Source organism: Bactrocera tryoni, chromosome 2, assembly GCF_016617805.1.
Source record: "Bactrocera tryoni isolate S06 chromosome 2, CSIRO_BtryS06_freeze2, whole genome shotgun sequence".
NCBI classification, from domain to species: Eukaryota; Metazoa; Arthropoda; class Insecta; order Diptera; family Tephritidae; genus Bactrocera; species Bactrocera tryoni.
In genome coordinates, this window is record NC_052500.1 from 21,586,161 (window position 1) to 21,604,205 (window position 18,045).

Genomic DNA, 18,045 nt, shown 5'->3' on the forward strand with positions numbered 1-18,045 from the left:
CGTCATCTTCCATGGGTGGTGGTTTGACTCCAAGTACGCCATTCACTGAGGGAGCAGGTGAAGGCGGTCTGAAGTTGTGGTCGGCTTATTACCTAATGTCGTCGACGTAGTTAAAGAAAGACCACTTGAGATTCCTAGGAGGCGGTTCCGCTTCCAGCAGGCGACTACTGGAATGGTTTCTGCGAAAACACCTCAGCAGGAACTGCTTGCAGAGGAGTTAATTATGCTCTGTAAAAGGGACCATATGGGCCTCACTGTGTAGATGATCGATTGGAAACATTAAGAGGCATTCCGATGTAGTTCGTGTTCTGGCATGTCTAAAGTTTCCTCGTCTGCATTTTACTGCCTCCAGGTGACTATATTGGTGTAGCGTGGCTTGGCACCGGCCGTCCGATTGCCTTCTATGTTGCCAACAGCGTTTCTTTGCGCTTTCCCCATGTGATGCCGGCTAGCGACTTGAAGATTTTGTTGCGGCTCTGTGCTTTGGCGATAATGACGGTCGCATGAGGAGTGTAGAAGCACAGACTATCAAAAGTCACAATTAAAATTTTAGGACAGTCGAAATCTTGACGCCATCTACTGCAATATTAAGGTCAAATCTGTACTACTTCGACGTGTTTGTGAATATGACCGCTGTAGATTTAGTGGGAGAGAGTGTTCAGTTCCGCGCAAATAGGAAGTGAGAACTTACACTTCATTCATAGTCCCACTTTTCAAGCCTGGAGGGAACGTAGATTTTTCGAAGTCCTCAAGTATCGTTGTGTGGTTGACTGTGTCGAAGGCTTTTGAGAAGTCCAACGCTACGTCGTCTGATCGTAGGGCGTTTTATGGTCGAGTCTATGAATTCTCGGGGCGTTTATGACCCTAAGTGCTGTTTTGGTGCTGTGTACTTTACGGAAACCATGCTGGTGGTTTGCTAGGCTCGATTGGTGAGTGTAAGTTGGGAGTATCAAGACCTCAAGTGTCTTCACTACTGGGGAAAGGAGAGTTATCGGGGCTAGCTGACCTAACAAACCTTGCTAGGTTTCATACCATTTTTTATAGACTCTATTGTCTTAATTTTTATGATCCCTATATCATTATATTTAATTTTACTCATACTTCTCATTACAACTTTAAAATTTTGAACTTAAAATTAATTAACTCAATTTTCCACATTTTCAGATCATTGAAACACGTCTCAAAATGACACTACCCGAAGATATAGCATCCGCCTTAACCGATGGCGTTATCCTATGTCATTTAGCTAATTATGTGCGTCCACGTTCGGTTGCCAGCATACATGTGCCATCGCCTGGTGTCGTAAGTCGAAACAGCTCCACAATCACATTTTAAAATGTTTTTAACGATATATTATATTTATTGCAGTCGAAACTGACAATGGCGCGTTGTCGCAGAAATGTCGATAATTTTCTGGAAGCTTGTCGCAGAATCGGCGTAGATGAGGTGAGTCTAATGAAGCTATAGTATAGTAATACTAACACCTTATGAGCTCTGTGTGGGCAAATAGTTTAATAGCTTGGGAATGACATGCTGAATTTTTCTTGGAACCGAATGGAACCTTTAAAAGTGCATTTTTATAGCATAAACGGGTATAAAATGATCTTTATATTGATTTTGATTGGTCCGATCTGAACAATATGATCGGAGATTGTTCTGCCTACCTAATTTATACCAAATTTCGTGAAGATATCTTGTGAAATAAAAAAGTTTTCCATACAAGTACTTGATTTGGATCGGTCAGTTTATATGGCAGTTGCATAATATAGTGGTCCGATCTGAACAATATGTTCAGAGATTGTAGTGTTGCCTTGGTCAATAATCTATACCAAATTTCATGAAGATTTCTTATCAAATAAGAAAGGTTTCCATACAAGAACTTGATTTGCATCGATCAGTTTGTATGACAATTATATGCTATAGTGATCCGATCTGAACAATATGTGCAGAGATTGTACCGTTGCCTTAGCTAATAATCTATACCAAATTTCCTGAAGTTACCTTGTCAAATAAGAAATTTTCTATACAAGAACTTGATTTGTATCGACCAGTTTGTATGGCAGCTATATGCTATGTTGACCCGATCTGAGCAATATCTTCAGAGATTATAGCGCTGTCTTGGATAATAATCTGTACCACATTTCGCGAAGTTAATTTATCAAATAAAACAGTTTTCCATACAAGTACTTGACTTGGACCGATCAGTTTGTATGACAATTATATGCTATAGTGATCCGATCTGAACAATATGTGCAGAGATTGTACCGTTGCCTTAGCCAATAATCTATACCAAATTTCGTGAAGTTACCTTGTCAAATAAAAAAGTTTTCCTTACAAGAACTAACACGTGTCCACTTTTTCTTTTTGAAAGGACGTTTTGAAAGCCATAAACCAAGTTATTCTCAAGCTATATATCTCATTTTAACATTTTATAAACTAACATGTATTGAAAATATGTACATATTTGTATATACTTATGAGTGCACCATGTAAAATCCCTCACATTCCCCATGACCCCCCCGATAAGAAACAAACATACATACCTCATTAAATTATTAATTTGTCTAAAACGGTCTAAATGCAAACAAAAAATCTGTTATTGGTGTTGGTTGCAGGAGTTGATTTGCTCCTGTGCAGACATTGTGCCCCCCACCGACGACGGATCCAACAACAGCAACAGCAATAACAACAAAAATTCCATAAATAACAATGAACCCCAACAAATCCAAAATATGCCAAATATAAATGAACAAAATGACAACTCACAAACGCTACCGAATCCATCGGCTGTTTTGAAAACGGTTTCAGCGCTAATCGCCTTGGATTATAATCCACATCATCAGAATATACGCAATTTGCAACAACAATACGAGTTGAAGTTGAAATTGCAAAGGCAGCAGGAGAAATTGAAGCAACAGCAACAACAAGAAGACGAAGATGAAGTCCAAGAAGTAAAAAGCGCAAAATGCCAAGAACAACAAAATAAGCAGGCGCAAACAACTTTCGATTTTCAACGTCGTTGCGTTTTGTCACAGGATGGGCGCGGTGGCGATGGCGCCTTTGAGCACGAATATGAGCACCAACTCACTGCAACCTGCACCAAAGAACAGATGATGCAGCCAACCTTGCATACGCTTGCAAGCCTAGACAATTCCACATTTAATTTGAGTGCCAAGTGTCATTTCGATGTGACCGTGCTCACGAATGGACACGGTGTTGGAAGTGGTGTTCGCGGCGGTAGTGCGGGTGTTGGTGTTGATGAAACAGTGAATACGAAAGATTTCGACAGTGATGATATTGATGAAGGCGTCGGTGCGGAAGAGGAGGAGCGCGATGAATTTGATGCTTCGGCCAACGGTGAACATTACGGTGGACAAAGTCACAGCAAACAAAAGTCGCAGCAGCAGCGCAGCAATAATCATAATGTGGTCGATTTTTTTCGTCATGCCAAGTTGAAAACATTTCAAAAGATTAAATTCAACCTACTCTCCTCGTCGTCGGGTGCCACCTCGTGCATCAACTATGGGCACGTGAACAACAGTCAGTGCATGCTGCAAACCATTGTGGAGACGGAAAGTGAAGTCATTGGCGGTGGTGGCGGGGGTACGGATAGCGACAGCAAAGGCAGCAACAACAACAGCGGAGGTGGAGGGGGTGGCGCTTACCAGCTGATCAACGAGAAGCCAACATTCAACGAGGAGCTCAAACTGAAGGTGGAAAGCCGTGCCATAGACGGAGCGGGCAACAAATACAAGCTGTATGATTTAGCAACGTTGCAAAAGAAAACACCTACCGTGGAGGTAGAAGAAGCGTTACCGATTGTCTCGAAACGTATTGAATTCTTCGAACACTCATCTGCTTGCAAAGCAAACTCAAGCACAACCTCATTAAATAATAGTCTAAATGGCAGCCTTAACAGCAGCAACAAATCAAAATCCTCAAACACAACAACAGCTACAACAACTGCAGCAGCAACATCGTCCACAGCGACAAAACCCAGCAATAACAGCATTTTCAGCATCTATCGCGTGGTCGATGTGAACGATGGCAAGTCGGTCAACAGCGCCAAACTCTTGCATAACAGTAATGTGGCTGGCGGTCTTGCAACAGCCGAGGAGGCAGGCACTTCTTACCTGTTGAAGCATGATTCGCATGTGCTTACCATCATTCTATCGTGTGTCTTCATTGTAACATTTTTGCTGTTGGTCTTCTTTCCATTGCCTGGATAGGAGACGCGTCACCGGGAATTGTTGTATGCCACATTGCTTTATAGAGCTTAAGTGTAGATTTAGTGCGGTGGAAAATGCTACTACTGCAAGCGTAGCTGTGGGAGTTGCGGTTAACTTTAAGTTTAATCTAATTGTTTTTTATCAAAATGGCACATCAAGTGCTAATTGAGCCCGATAGGGCTGCACTCCTACTTAATGTATACCTATTTTTTTTTTATTTTGAGGTTATGTCGCTTATAAATTTAAGTAACGCGTTTTTCATATTTAAGGCTGCAAAAATTGAAGTTTTTTATAAGTATTTATGGGTTTAAAGCCGCCTCCAGCTTAAGAGATTTGTTGCAAGAAGTATACTACATTACATTTTATAATTATGAAAAGTTCTATTATTAATTTAAGATTTTCTAAAAAGCAAATTTTTTCATAAAGAGTAAGAATTCATTATTTAAAATGGTTTTATTTAATTTATTAAAAGAAAAGTTATAAAAAGTAAAGTTAAAATTTATAAATATTATTGTTTAAAAAAAATTAATTCTTGTTCTTGATTGAAAATTCGTATTTTCAATTCCGCTATATAATTTTATAACTTATGCCATTTTCTATAACCATTTGTTTAAGATTGTATATTATTATTACTTAAGTGATTAAGCATAATTGTAAAATATATATATAACCTAACTTTTTTTTATTAAAATTTGAATACGTAAACTTTTTAACATATTTATTTTCTAAAATTGAATTTATTTTGCTATGGCTGCTAAGTTGTAACATAAGTTAGTTCATATATTTTACTATTTATTTAACTTACTTAGTATCCACACTTAAACAGTAACATAACCTTCAAATAATATTCACATAACGATTTTCTAAAACTGAATTTATTACTCTGCTTGCTAAGTTTAGCATATACATATATTATATATTAGTATTTATTTAATTTACCTAGTATCCATACTTATAAAGTAACATAACCTTAAAATAATTTTTAAAACTTGAAATATTCTGCATATAAAGCCAAAAAATGTTCTCTTAACTAGAATTTATAACCGTCAGCTTGAAGTTCAAAATTTTTAGTTACCGAAATTTATGTCGAAATATTTAATTAATTTGGATTTATATTTACTTTAAAATGGTATTTTAGTCTAGAAGCATGAAAGTCAGGGTGTCGTAAAAAAAGCAATATAAAAGTTTAGAAATTTCAAAAACTAGCAATTGACGTAGTGCAGCTCTCAAAATATTGGCACATGACCAACCCACGATCCTCCGGACAAACTGCAACCGAAAAATAAAAAAGTCATAAATCTATAATAAAGTCGCAATATCTGGAACTGCTTACAAGTTTGAAAAAAATTACAAAATGGCTACTGCCTGGAAGAATGCACTTTTTTGAAGGTTTCGATTTAATATTAAAAATTGAAATTTGGTAATATGGCTAGTTCCGGGCATAGACAAGTCTATATAGAAGAAGATCTTAAATTTTCAGCTTAATTCGGTTCAGTAGAGCCTGAGAAATCGTTGGTATCGCTTTGAAATAGACAGCTTCGAGAAAAAACGCGCATACATTTTTAAGCCAAGACTATACCGGTCAGCTTGAACGTCACTAAAGCGGTTATAACTTTGAAAATAATTTGAATTTTTAAAAAACCTTTTTTTTTGAAATATTTTTGAATATCTAAGCTGTCAAATTAGGCAAGAAAATTAGTTTTAAATATTTTAAAATTTCTAGGCTTGAATACCGCCTTAAAACAGTTTTTTTTACCGATTTTGTAGTATTCAGTATTTCAAAATATTTGTTTCGAAAAAATTTTGGAACTTCGAAAATTAAAAAAAAAATCATTTTCAGATATTTTAAAATTTCTAGACTAGAATACCTCCTTAAGACATTTTTTATACCGAGTTTGTAGTATTCAATATTTCAAAATATTTGTTTCCAAAAATTTTTCGAACTTTGAAAATTAAAAAAATATATATTTTTACACATTTTAACATTTCTAGACTAGAATACCTCCTTAAAACATTTTTTATACCGAGTTCATAGTATGCACTATATTTATTTTGAGAAATTTTTCGAACTTCGAAATATTTTGTGAGCATGATGGATAGCACATTTGTACCGTTTTCAAGACTTTTTCCTTCCAAATATTTAACCAACTAAGTCGTGGCATATTATTATTGAAAAATATTCCTCAAAAATATGTTCACTCTTCCAACAAAGACTCCAAAGTTTATGCATTTTAGTAAAACCAAAGTTGAATGTATAAATTAAAATAGCATTCTTTATTATTAGTCTACCAAATAGCTAATAGTTTATAGCGTTTATAACATCACTATACTTTGAAAATATGCTGCCTGTTTACCTAGCTGGAAATAACTAAGTACTATATAAACAGGATTGTCTTGTTTTTATTACAACAAAATATTGAAAAAAGTAAAGTGGCTGAAGTTAAGGTAGTTGAAAAAATTTACAAATTTTTACTGTTAATATTTTTAATATTTTTTTTTTGGATATTTAAAATAGATTTGAATTCCTGAAGTTAACAAAATTTAAATAATTTAAACTTACAATTTTTAATATTTTTTGTAAATATTTTGTATATTTAAAATTAATTTGAATTCCTTATAATTTTTACATTTCGTAGGAATATTATAGGCTATTATATAATGTTTTTAATAGTTATTATTATTTTCATATGACTATTTATTAAAAATATTTCAAACCCACATACAATCATAATTTTGAGAGTACATTCAGCTAGCATATACTAGAGAGTAGAATAACAGTTACATATGTATGTACATATGTACATATATGCTAGTTTGAAGACAGTCCGGTCCACATAGTCGGAACAGACCTAGATTTTTATCCGTTAAAGAACTCTCAGCAGCATTTCTCAAAATAATTGCGGCATAAATTCTGCCGCTGCAACAACAACTATCAGGATTATAATATGTTTTTAGTTACTATACTTCTTACAATTGTTTTGCAGGCTAAATTTCATACCAATAACTTTGTAAAGTAAATAGTATTAACAGCTACAAATATCTTTTAGATTAAAATGTGTTATAAATTGAAGTTACAACTATAAATTTTATATTATAATATACATATATACATATATAATATTTTATTATAATATATTTCTTTAAGCATATTATACATATATTATACATACTTTTTATAAACAACATTTATCTGAGCAGAGGCTGCATTTTTGCATAACTGTACTTAAAAGTGCATTTCGTAATGAAACGAAAACCAAATTATTTGCATAGACTTGAAAATCGAAGTTTTTTATATTTACTTTTTACAATTTAACGTTTTCTATGCTTTATATTAAAAAACTTTAAATTAAAAACCGTTATGTTTAGTGCTTTCTTTGATAAAAAAAAAATGATATGTAATTTTTTACGACTTATGAAAACCAAAAGGCGAATTGATGTAATCAAAAAGAAAGAAAAACATTCAATCATTTTATATATGAATACATACATATGTATGTATATGTATATAAGAATTTATACAAAAATTTAAATCGCCTTAAAAGTTATCTAGTATAAGCGATCGAGCAAAAATTCGTATGAATATTTATTGGCTTCAAATATTGCATACTTTTAAGCGCGGATATATTTATTGGCGTCAAATATTGCATAATTTTAAGCGCAGAACACAGTATCCGAACAGGTTATATGTATAACTAGATTTTCATGTTTTCAAGGAACCTGTTGGTCTGAATTCTTGTTTTATTATTTTTAGTCCTTTTTTAAATTAAATGCGCTAACCTTGCAATCCTTTTAGCGTTTTTAACGCATTTTTTATTTTATTTTACAAATAATGAATTTATTATTTTTAGTTTATAACGTATTTTTTTTTTAAGTTTTTAACATATTTTTTGTATTTTGTTTTAATATTTAACATTTTCTTTTAATTTTTGAAATACAAGTTTTTTTAATTATTTTTTATTCTGATTTTATTTTCCTTTTTGATTTTTTAACATATTTTATTTATTAATTTTTAATATTTTTTTAATATTTAACAATTTTATTTTATTATTTTTTACAAATAATGTATTTGTTCTAAATTTATATCTTGTCACTTTTGAGTTTTGAACATATTTTTTAGATTTTGTGTTACTTTTTTTGTTTTAAATTTTTAATTTTTGAAATTTTTTAATATTTGCATTCTGATAATATTTTTGTTTTTAATTTTTAACATATTCTATTAATTAATTTTTAAATTTTTTTGTTTTTTTTTCAAATATTTAAATATTTTTTATTATTTTTATAATTTTTAACAATGTATTTTTTTATTTTTTTTACAAATAATGTATTTTTTCTTAACTTATCACGTATTGCTTTTAAGTTTTTAACATATTTTTTGGATTCTGTTTTAACTTTGGTTGAATTTTTTAATTTTTGAAATTTTATTTTGATTATACTTTTGTTTTTAATTTTTAACATTTTAATTTTAATATCTGTTTGTTTTATTTTTTAAATTTAACATATTTGTTATATTAATTTTTTAGTTTTTATAACCTATTTTTATTATTATTATTTTTATTTTTTTTTTATTTTAACAAATTGTTTTTTAAAGTATTTTTAACAAAGTTTTTAATATATTTGTGGGATTTTGTTTTTATTTGTTGACTTTGTTTAAATTAATTTTTTGAATATGTTTTATTCTCATTATATTTTTTTTTTAGGTTTTTAACATATTTACCTTTAAATTTTTTTTATAATTTTTTAATATGCATACATAGTTTGTTTTTTGAATTCTATAACATTTTTTAACATAATTTTTTGTTTTTTTCGATTTTATAACATTTAAAAAAACCTTTTTTTTGACATTTTTTTTGTAAATTTTTGCAACCTTCTTTAGCTTTCTAGCACTTTTTTTTCATTATTTTCGCGTATTTCAATATATTACAAACCGATTGTATAATCAAAGGACTTAAGTGTATATTTTGCACAATATCTATTCCAGTTCTGCAAAGGAACTCTAAACTTAATTATATTTAACAAGCTTTCTTACAAAATCGCTAAATAAATTTTAATTGAATTTCTCAATTAAAAATAAAATTTATAAAAATAAAAATTCTTTTAAAAGCGCACTAAATTCCATAATTTCAATTCATTTATAAAACTTGCCAAAATAAATGCTCAACTTGCCGTCATCTGTATTAATTTTCCTAACAAATTAAGACTTAACAAGAACTGAAAGAAACCAACTTACCTACCCACCACTTTGTTTATACAAATAATGCTGCTTAACGAAAGACTTTATATTAAAAATATTTTTTTCATGCGCATAAACGTTGACTGAAAATTTTAATGGAAATAATATTTTCTATAAAAAAAAGTTTCTAAAAAAATAATAATTTTTGCTAAAAATAAAAAAAATAATTTAAAATTATTTATGTTTTCTGCAAATTTTTATTGAAAAAATATTTTGTATAAAATACCTTATTGAAAATGGTATTGAAATATTTGATAAAAAATAATAGTAAATAAAATTATTTACGAATTCTGAAAATTTTATTGAAAATAATGTTTTTTTACAAAAAAAAAGTTATTAAAAAATAATAATTTTTGACAAAAAATAACAAAAATAAAAATATTTGTGATTTTTGAAAATTTTAATGGAAATAATATTTTTTTACAAAAAACTTCATTGAAAAAATAATAATACATAATTGATGAAAAAGAAAATTTTGAGAAAATTTATTAAAAATAAATAATTAAAAAATAATATTAATAATTAAAAAAATAATATTTTTGATTAAAAAAATAAAATAATTTATGATTTTTAAAAATTGTAATGGAAATAATATTATTTTTTATAAAAAAACGTTATTGAAAAAATAATAATACATATTTGATAAAAATAAAATTATTTTGTTTTGAAAAAAATTATGATTTTTATGAAAAAAAATTAGTAATTTGTGGTGAAAAAACATTTAATTTTTGATAAAATTATTATTATTATAATTTGTATTGAAACAATTTTTTTTTTGAAAAAAAAAAAATGACAAAATAATATGTATTGAAAAAAAAGGTAATGATAAAAAATCGTAGTTTTTTTTTTTTTTAAGAAAAATTATTTGTATTGAATTTTTTATCAAAGAATCTTTCGAAAAGCAACCAATTAGCGCTTAACAACCTTTATAGCACATATTTAATGCGATGCATTGCATTTAATTACCTTAACAACGAACTAATTACTTGTACCATTACCCTAATGAATTACTCGTAAACCAATTATTATACAATAACTATGCGGAACTTGAATTTAATCTGCTAATGATATGCTTGAGTTTAAATATTTATACATACCGCTTACACATATACATACATATATACCCACTATATACATATGTATGTATATGAAAACGAAAATGCGAATAATTCTAGTAGCTAGCAAGCAACTGCTTTAATAAATTATTGCTAACTTAATTTAAAACCAATAATTTATAAACACACTATAATTAAGCGAAACCCAAAAATTCAAAAAAACAATTTAAATCTGCATTGTTGAAACATGCGAAGCCTCGGTCGGTTAATTTGCGCGTTATTTTAGGGTTAGAAAGCGAAAACGTTAAATCAACGCATTGAAAAGTTTAATTTAAGCAAAATATTGTTAAGCATTCACACCTGCAGCTAGATACAGACACACGCGTGTGTACCGATTGGCGTTTAGGTTAGTGAGTTTAGTGCGGCGTAGTTAAGCATTAAGAGCGTTTTGTAGTTGTTAGTATGAATTAATCGATGGAAATTTATTACATGAAATGCAAGCAGGGACTAAACGGTGGCCAAGTTATTGTAAACTGAAATTATGCAGTAATAGATGACAACAACAAAAATTGAATTTATAAAAAAAAGAATTATTCACTAAACATATAAAACATATTAAACGATGAAATGACTTCGAAGCGTGTGCAAGAAGCGTAGTTATGTAGTACGTATGCAATTTAAATGACATGGTTGCCATGTAGCACAAAACAAAATTGCAGCGCGCACAAATCATAACGGTTGTTTGGTATTATTTTAAACCAACTTGCATCGATATATGCAATGAAAATTAAAAGTGAATTTTATATACATATACATATGTACATTCTTACTGTTTTTTTATACCCTTTTATAATGGAAATATGTACTATGTGTATTTATATAGACTATGTAGTCGACAAGCGAACCGAAAAGAAATTTTAGTTCAAAATTTTCTACAAATTTTTTTTTTGTAAATGTGAATGTAATTTGGTTTGGTAAGCAAAAATTAGTGAGTTTTTAAAGATTTTCAGCTTATTTCAATATCAACAAGTACTGCATAATTATATACATACATATTTGTGTTCATATAGGAAGGAAGCATATCGTCACCTAAAATGTAAAATAACGTAACGTCGCTTTTCATAAGTTTACAGGCGAAGGAAAAACGTTAAAATAGAAACCACTCGTATTGAAACAAAATTTAAGTTTTGGTTATAAAATGGTTATATGTTGGTTATCATACACTTATATTAAAACAAAATTTTTGTTGTTTTGGTTTGAAATGGTTATATGTTGGTTACTATATCTGGTAGCGAGTTGTTTTTGATGTACATACGTTCTTTTGCATTTTAGGTGACGATATGTCAAATATGATAGTTTTGCGTTAGACAGTTCGATTTAAATATTAGCTATTGTTTTTATGGCTAAATAAATGAATTTTTAATTATAAAAAATGCTATGTAGCGTATTTAATATATTTTTTTGTAAATAGATATTATTCGGAAAAACCTTTTATTAATTTTTTTTTGCGACGTTTAGTTATAAAAACGGCATATTCAGACTTAAAAATAATAAAAATACTATAATTCAATGAAAATTACTACAAAAAAATAATAAAAAAAATTAATTAATCTTCAATTTTTAAAAAATTATTTCCTTCAACCAAAAAATAATATATTAAAATTTTCCAGCATAATTCCAGAAATTGAACTAATTCTAATTACTTAAGGGAATATTCAGGTCTAGACGCCTACATAAGATAAAGAAATAAAAAAAACATTTTTGCTATAAAATTTTGTTTAATATAAATTTTTGCTATAAAATTTTTTTATATGATTTTTATTGATATTTAAAGAATATGAAAAAACTTACAAAACAAAATCCAAAAATCGTCGATTTACCGTCCGGTGTAGTAAGCGCCGCAAAAACAAAAAAAAAAAACAAACACGGTGTGCTCCTGGTTTTCATGATTCCAACCCTTGTAGTGAACTAAAACAAACAAGTTGAAACAGTTATTCAATAGTAGTGATGTTGCTATCGGATTGACCATAAATTAATAAAAACATATTTCCTTCAACCAAAAAATATTATATCAAAATTTTCCATTATTTGAACGAATTCTAATTACTTAAGAGAGAATTCAGGTGTAGACGCCTAAATTTTGAGCATTTTTCAAACTTAGATAAAAAATTAAAAAAAAAATTACTATAAAATTAATTTTTATGTAAAAACTACTATACAATTTTTTACTATAAATTTTGACTGTAAAATTTTACTATAAAATTTTTTTACTATAATTTTTTGCTATAAAATTTTTATATGATTTTTATTGACATGTAAAGATTATAAAAAAACTTACAAAACAAAATCCAAAATCGTCGATTTACCGTTCGGTGGAGTGAAGGCCGCAAAAAAACAAAAAAACGGTGCCTCTTGATTGACGTGATTTCAACCCTTGTAGTGCTCTAAAACAAACAAATTAAAAGAGTTCTTCAATAGTAACGATATTGCTATCGGATTGACCTGCGCCAAAGAAAAAAAATTCACAGAATGACGTCGACTTTACATTCTTTTTTGACCTACTCAAAGAAAAAAATCACAAAATTAAGTCGACCCTAAAAAAATTTACTTCCTTTTTTTGACGTTTTCGATTTTTTTTTTAATTTAAAATTAAAATTTTTTAAAATCTGAGACAGGGAGATGTATTTGAAATTTCGAAAGAATCGGATAAGTAAATCTTGAGATATCATGTCAAATACCTCAAAAACAAAAAAAATTGGATTCGAGAAAATGCGTTCAAAGTAAAAATGCGTTAAAGTTAAAAATTATTATACGAAAACAAAAATATCGATTTTTTTTTTAATTTTTAGACCAGAATACCCTGTTTAAATGTATATGTATATAGTTGCCAACTTTACGTACGTAGAAAAATCGACACTTTGATTAAAGGTGCTTTTGACATTTTATGCTCCGTTTTGAGAGTTTGAGGAGTTTTGAACCGCAATTTTTTTCACAGTGCAATTTTTCACTAAATTCCCGAGACATATGAACATAAGCAAATATTTCTGTATATATCCAGTACCATGATGCGAAATTTTCCTACAGTTTATTTGGTTTCCTTTTCGAGAACTTACACTTTTTCTATTTTCAATAAATTCTAAATCATTAATTTTGAAAAATAATTCGTAAACAGTGCCTTAGATTGATTGAAGTAAGATGAGCGCAACAGCAAACACACTACCGAAACAGGGAGAGTCATAGCAGAAATGATAGAGAGAGAGAGTGTCTGTTAGCGCTAACATAAGAGCAATATGAAAATGCAGCTGCAAAGTCAGAAAAACTGCAACTAACTTAAATACCTATTTGAAAGAGAGTTTCAATTTTAACAGTCTAACGAATTACATTTTCAAGCGAAAGAAAACCAAAAATAATTTCGAAGTTTTTTTTACTCTAAACTAAATCCAAACAGCAACCAAACAAGCGTTATGATTTGTACTGCGTCCAGCAAAATAAATATATAAATCTATTTTCATACGAACTATTCACTAGTATACTTTTTCACATATACCATAATATACCCTTTATAACTATGAGAACACTATACACTAACATTCCTGAAATCTAATTTGCTTCGAAACGAAAATTTTGCTAAAAACTATACCTATACTAAAGAATAATTATAAAAACATGTATTATTATTAAAGCGAGCGAAACGAACGTATACTAAACTGTAACTAGTTTAAAAAATGAATGAAAAATGAGTATTTAATTACGGAATTACGGAAACGATTGTGTCGAAAGAAATTTATATAAAAACATACACACACATATGTTTGTCAAAGCTTCCAAGCTGGTTTAGCGTTAGCACTCATTGCTAGGAAATCACTTTATCCATACCCAAGTGCATATATACCAATTTACTTAAGCACACATACACACACACATAAAAACAAATGCAACGCTGCATTTTTAAGCATATTTACATGCAAACCAGTGTACGTGCATATAAATCACAGTAACACCAACCAAAATGCATTTATTGTAATCATTTGCTAATATGAAATAAATAAATAGCAACAACAATAACAACATATTTATTGTACTGAATAAAATTGAATATATGATTAACTTTTGATAAGAAACGACTTTTTGTTGATTTTAATTTTAGCTTGAGGAGCATTAAGGCGAGTAGTATATTGTATAATGGGTCATGAGGGAAGGTTACATTTTTTTTAACAAATGTTTTTTTTTTAATTAATTAAAATGTATATATTTTAAAACCAAGTGTATATACATTTATTACTACTAAAATTTATGTTATGATTTTTGTGAAAATTGTTGCACAACTATTTTGTTTAAAAAGACATTTCACAAACCTCTATGTAAAGTTTAACTTGATTTATTTTCATTTCATTTTATTTTAGTTTAAAAATACATTTCACAAACCTCTATGTAAAGTTTAACTTGAATTATTATACAATGATTTTAATTATAAATAATTCTTTTTATTTGTTTTTTATTTTTATATACATATATGTATATGTATATATATTTTTTTGTTAAGAAAAACATTTCACAAACTTCTTTTTCTTTTAATTTTTTTTTTTGAATTTAAATTTTGTTTTTATGTTTTTCTTTTTTTTAATTTTTTTTCTTTTGACTTTATTTATTTTTTTTAGCTTTAATTTTTTTTCCTTTTACTTTTTTTATTTATTTTAATTTTTTTTTTTTCTTTTTAATTTTTAATTTTTTCTTTTTATTTTTTTTTTTAATTTTTGTTTATTTTTTTATTTTATTTTTTTTTTAATATTTTGTAAATTTGAATTTAATTTTTATTTTTGATATTTGTTTTGCTTAAAAAATGTTTTACAAACCTCCATGTAAAGTTTGTTAGCTTCTGAAATGAGAACGAACAATACCCTGTACGCCTTGAGATTTATTAGATAACTGTCCAGCATTTTACGCCTACTCCAGTATGTAGATTAACAGAATTAGCAGGAAAACTAACACATACACATGGTGCAACTCAGAAGTTCTTCGGGTAGGGATTTTTTTGTTTTCGGAGGGAGAATCTTCAAAAGATACTGTTATATAATGTAGCTCAGAACACTTACATACATACGTACTAACTCCGTCGCTTATATATCTTCAATTTTCCATGCCGAACTGCCGTTTCGAATTTCGCCGCAAGAATAAACTTTAGCCGATTGATTGTATTCCATATCTCTTTGATCTACTTCGCGTTCAACTCTTCTCTTTTTGTATTGCGTTGTCACTCCTTTCTATTCTTTTATTCGGTTCCACATATGTCAAGATCGGCTCATCTGAGGAACAGAATGTTATGGAGTCATTCTTCGAGGAGTTCTTCTAGTATTGCTTTTTCATTTGTATTCATTTGTTTGCCCATTGCCAATGAAAGAACAATCCCATCCATCGTCATGCTCATATTTGTGTGGATATTTTCTAAAGCAGCCATGCTCAATCAGGAATTGGCTCAAGTGGTTATCGGTTTCACCATGCTTCGTTTCTAACTATGCTTTCACCTTTGTAATGAGCTTATGTATCCGTTTAACTTTCCTCGCCTCATTTCACCATTCCATCGTTTCACTCCGAAGCCCAATCGACAGTCATATATGAGTGGACTGTACACGAAGGACCTGCTCCAAAGCGTACAAAAAAAAGATGCGCATGGAATAATTTTTATTGATTTGGGGGCAGAATCGCCGAAAAACGACCGCATTTGACGAAAAAGAAAGTGCTATTTCACCAAGACAATGCTCCGTGTCACAAGATCCCTGAATTGGGCTTCGAATTGTCTTCGCAAGCACCGAATTTTCTAGATCTGGCCCACAACGACCATTTCCTGTTCTGAGATCTCAAGAGAATGCTCGCTGGCAAGAAATTTGGGTCTAATGAAAAGGTGATCGCCGAATCTGAGGCCTTTATTGAAACAAAGAACAAGTCGTGCTACAAAAATAGTATTCACTTTTAATAAAAAAAGTGTTTTACTATGGTTGGCCGGAGACTTAACAAAATTTAAAAAATTAAATTAATTAATAAAATACAGTTTTCCTTAGCCCTAGCTTACATTGCAGTTTCCAGCATAATAATTTAATTATTTCATAGAAATTTATCTAACCAACTCCTTTTCTGTCTCCTCTCATTACAGAACCTCATCTGCTGCGCTGCCGATGTGCTAGAAGGCAAGGGAGCGGTGCAAGTAGCCATAACAGTTGGTGAACTCTTCCGTCTGCACGCTAACGGTGCCACAGGCAACGGCACAGGAGCCGGCAGCGTGTCGTCGAAGTCACCGACGAGAGCCACACGCGCCACATTATCACCATCGCCGGTTGTCTAAACGAAATGCAAAGGCAAAAGTGTAGTAAAATGAGAAAGAAAAAAAGCTTTTAACGAAAAAATAACGCGAAATGTTAATGAAAAGTGTTTGAAAATTTGCGAAAAGTGTTTGCTTGTGCGAAAAGAAGTGAAGTTACAAATGCATGCGGTAGCTTCACTCCTCAAGCCAACAGCGCACGAACTTTTCCGCAAACCAAAATTTTATTGAAAGTGAAAATTTGAAATAATGAAATTTTTGCAAAATTACAAAATCGACGACGTTGCTAAGGAGGTTCCTCGACAAATGAGAGTTGTGAATGTGGATTTTTTATGTCAAGAAATTCATTGAAAACGCTGCGTGGCGAGCAAGTAGGATAGAGTTATTTTTATAGTTACCAAAAAGTTTAACATGCAGGTGTTTAATTAAGGTATGTACACACACACATACATATATATATTTATATTACTATGATGTATTTTGAATTTTTGTAGAATTTGTTGAATATTTTAAGTAAGTGACAGACTGTTAAAGAATATTATCGAAATTTTTTTTTAGAAATTATTTTATTGTACATACAACGGACAAAGTACCGCTACACATATATAAGCATACAAAACTAATACAAACATACAAAATGATATACACCGTTAAGTACATTACATACATACATACATACTTATTATTACTAAGTTTTAAGTAAATACATTATGAATAGTCCTTGTACTGAAGCAAATGTCAAACAAATACCAAAAAAACACTGTTGTCACCTTTTCATCGATAAAGTTAAACACTGCACATTGTTTTCGCCATTGTGTTATGTAATATTCATTTACATTTGCCTCACTACTTACGTATATGTACATACATATGTATTCAAATGCATATACAAACCAAACATACATACCTACAATTTAAGCTGTGTTTACGGATTTCACTAGTTTGCAACATAAAAGTCACTAATTTAGTTATTAGAAATTATTGTGAAACTTTTTTATATTATTTATTTGTGAAACAAAGAGTGAAACACACATTTTTTTAAGCTTAGTTTAGCGCGTCAATTACACGCATTTAAGTAAACGAATTAATATTAATGATATAGATGATATTTAGCAATATAAGAAGCATTTTGAAAAGCGTTAGGGGTATTCACAGTGTTGCTTGCTTTGCCTAGTTGTTTGAAAACGTGCATATGCTAACGTACCAATGAGCTGCAAT

At 29.6% G+C, this 18,045-nt stretch overlaps 1 protein-coding gene across 4 annotated transcripts in view; it reads left to right on the forward strand.

Moving 5' to 3' along the window:
* LOC120767819 (leucine-rich repeat and calponin homology domain-containing protein) overlaps nucleotides 1-17,816 on the forward strand; it is a 62,204-nt gene extending 44,388 nt beyond the window's left edge. For 3 of the 4 annotated variants that reach the window (XM_040094100.1, XM_040094102.1, XM_040094101.1), the window contains 3 exons: nucleotides 1,165-1,302; nucleotides 1,369-1,446; nucleotides 2,616-4,404. In XM_040094100.1, the coding sequence (XP_039950034.1) occupies nucleotides 1,165-1,302; nucleotides 1,369-1,446; nucleotides 2,616-4,229 (1,830 nt within the window). In that variant the 3' untranslated portion in view covers nucleotides 4,230-4,404. Of the gene's footprint in view, nucleotides 1-1,164; nucleotides 1,303-1,368; nucleotides 1,447-2,615; nucleotides 4,405-16,662 lie in introns of those variants that run through there. The other variant, XM_040094103.1, reaches the window with a different exon arrangement.
* The last annotated feature ends 229 nt before the right edge of the window (nucleotides 17,817-18,045 follow it).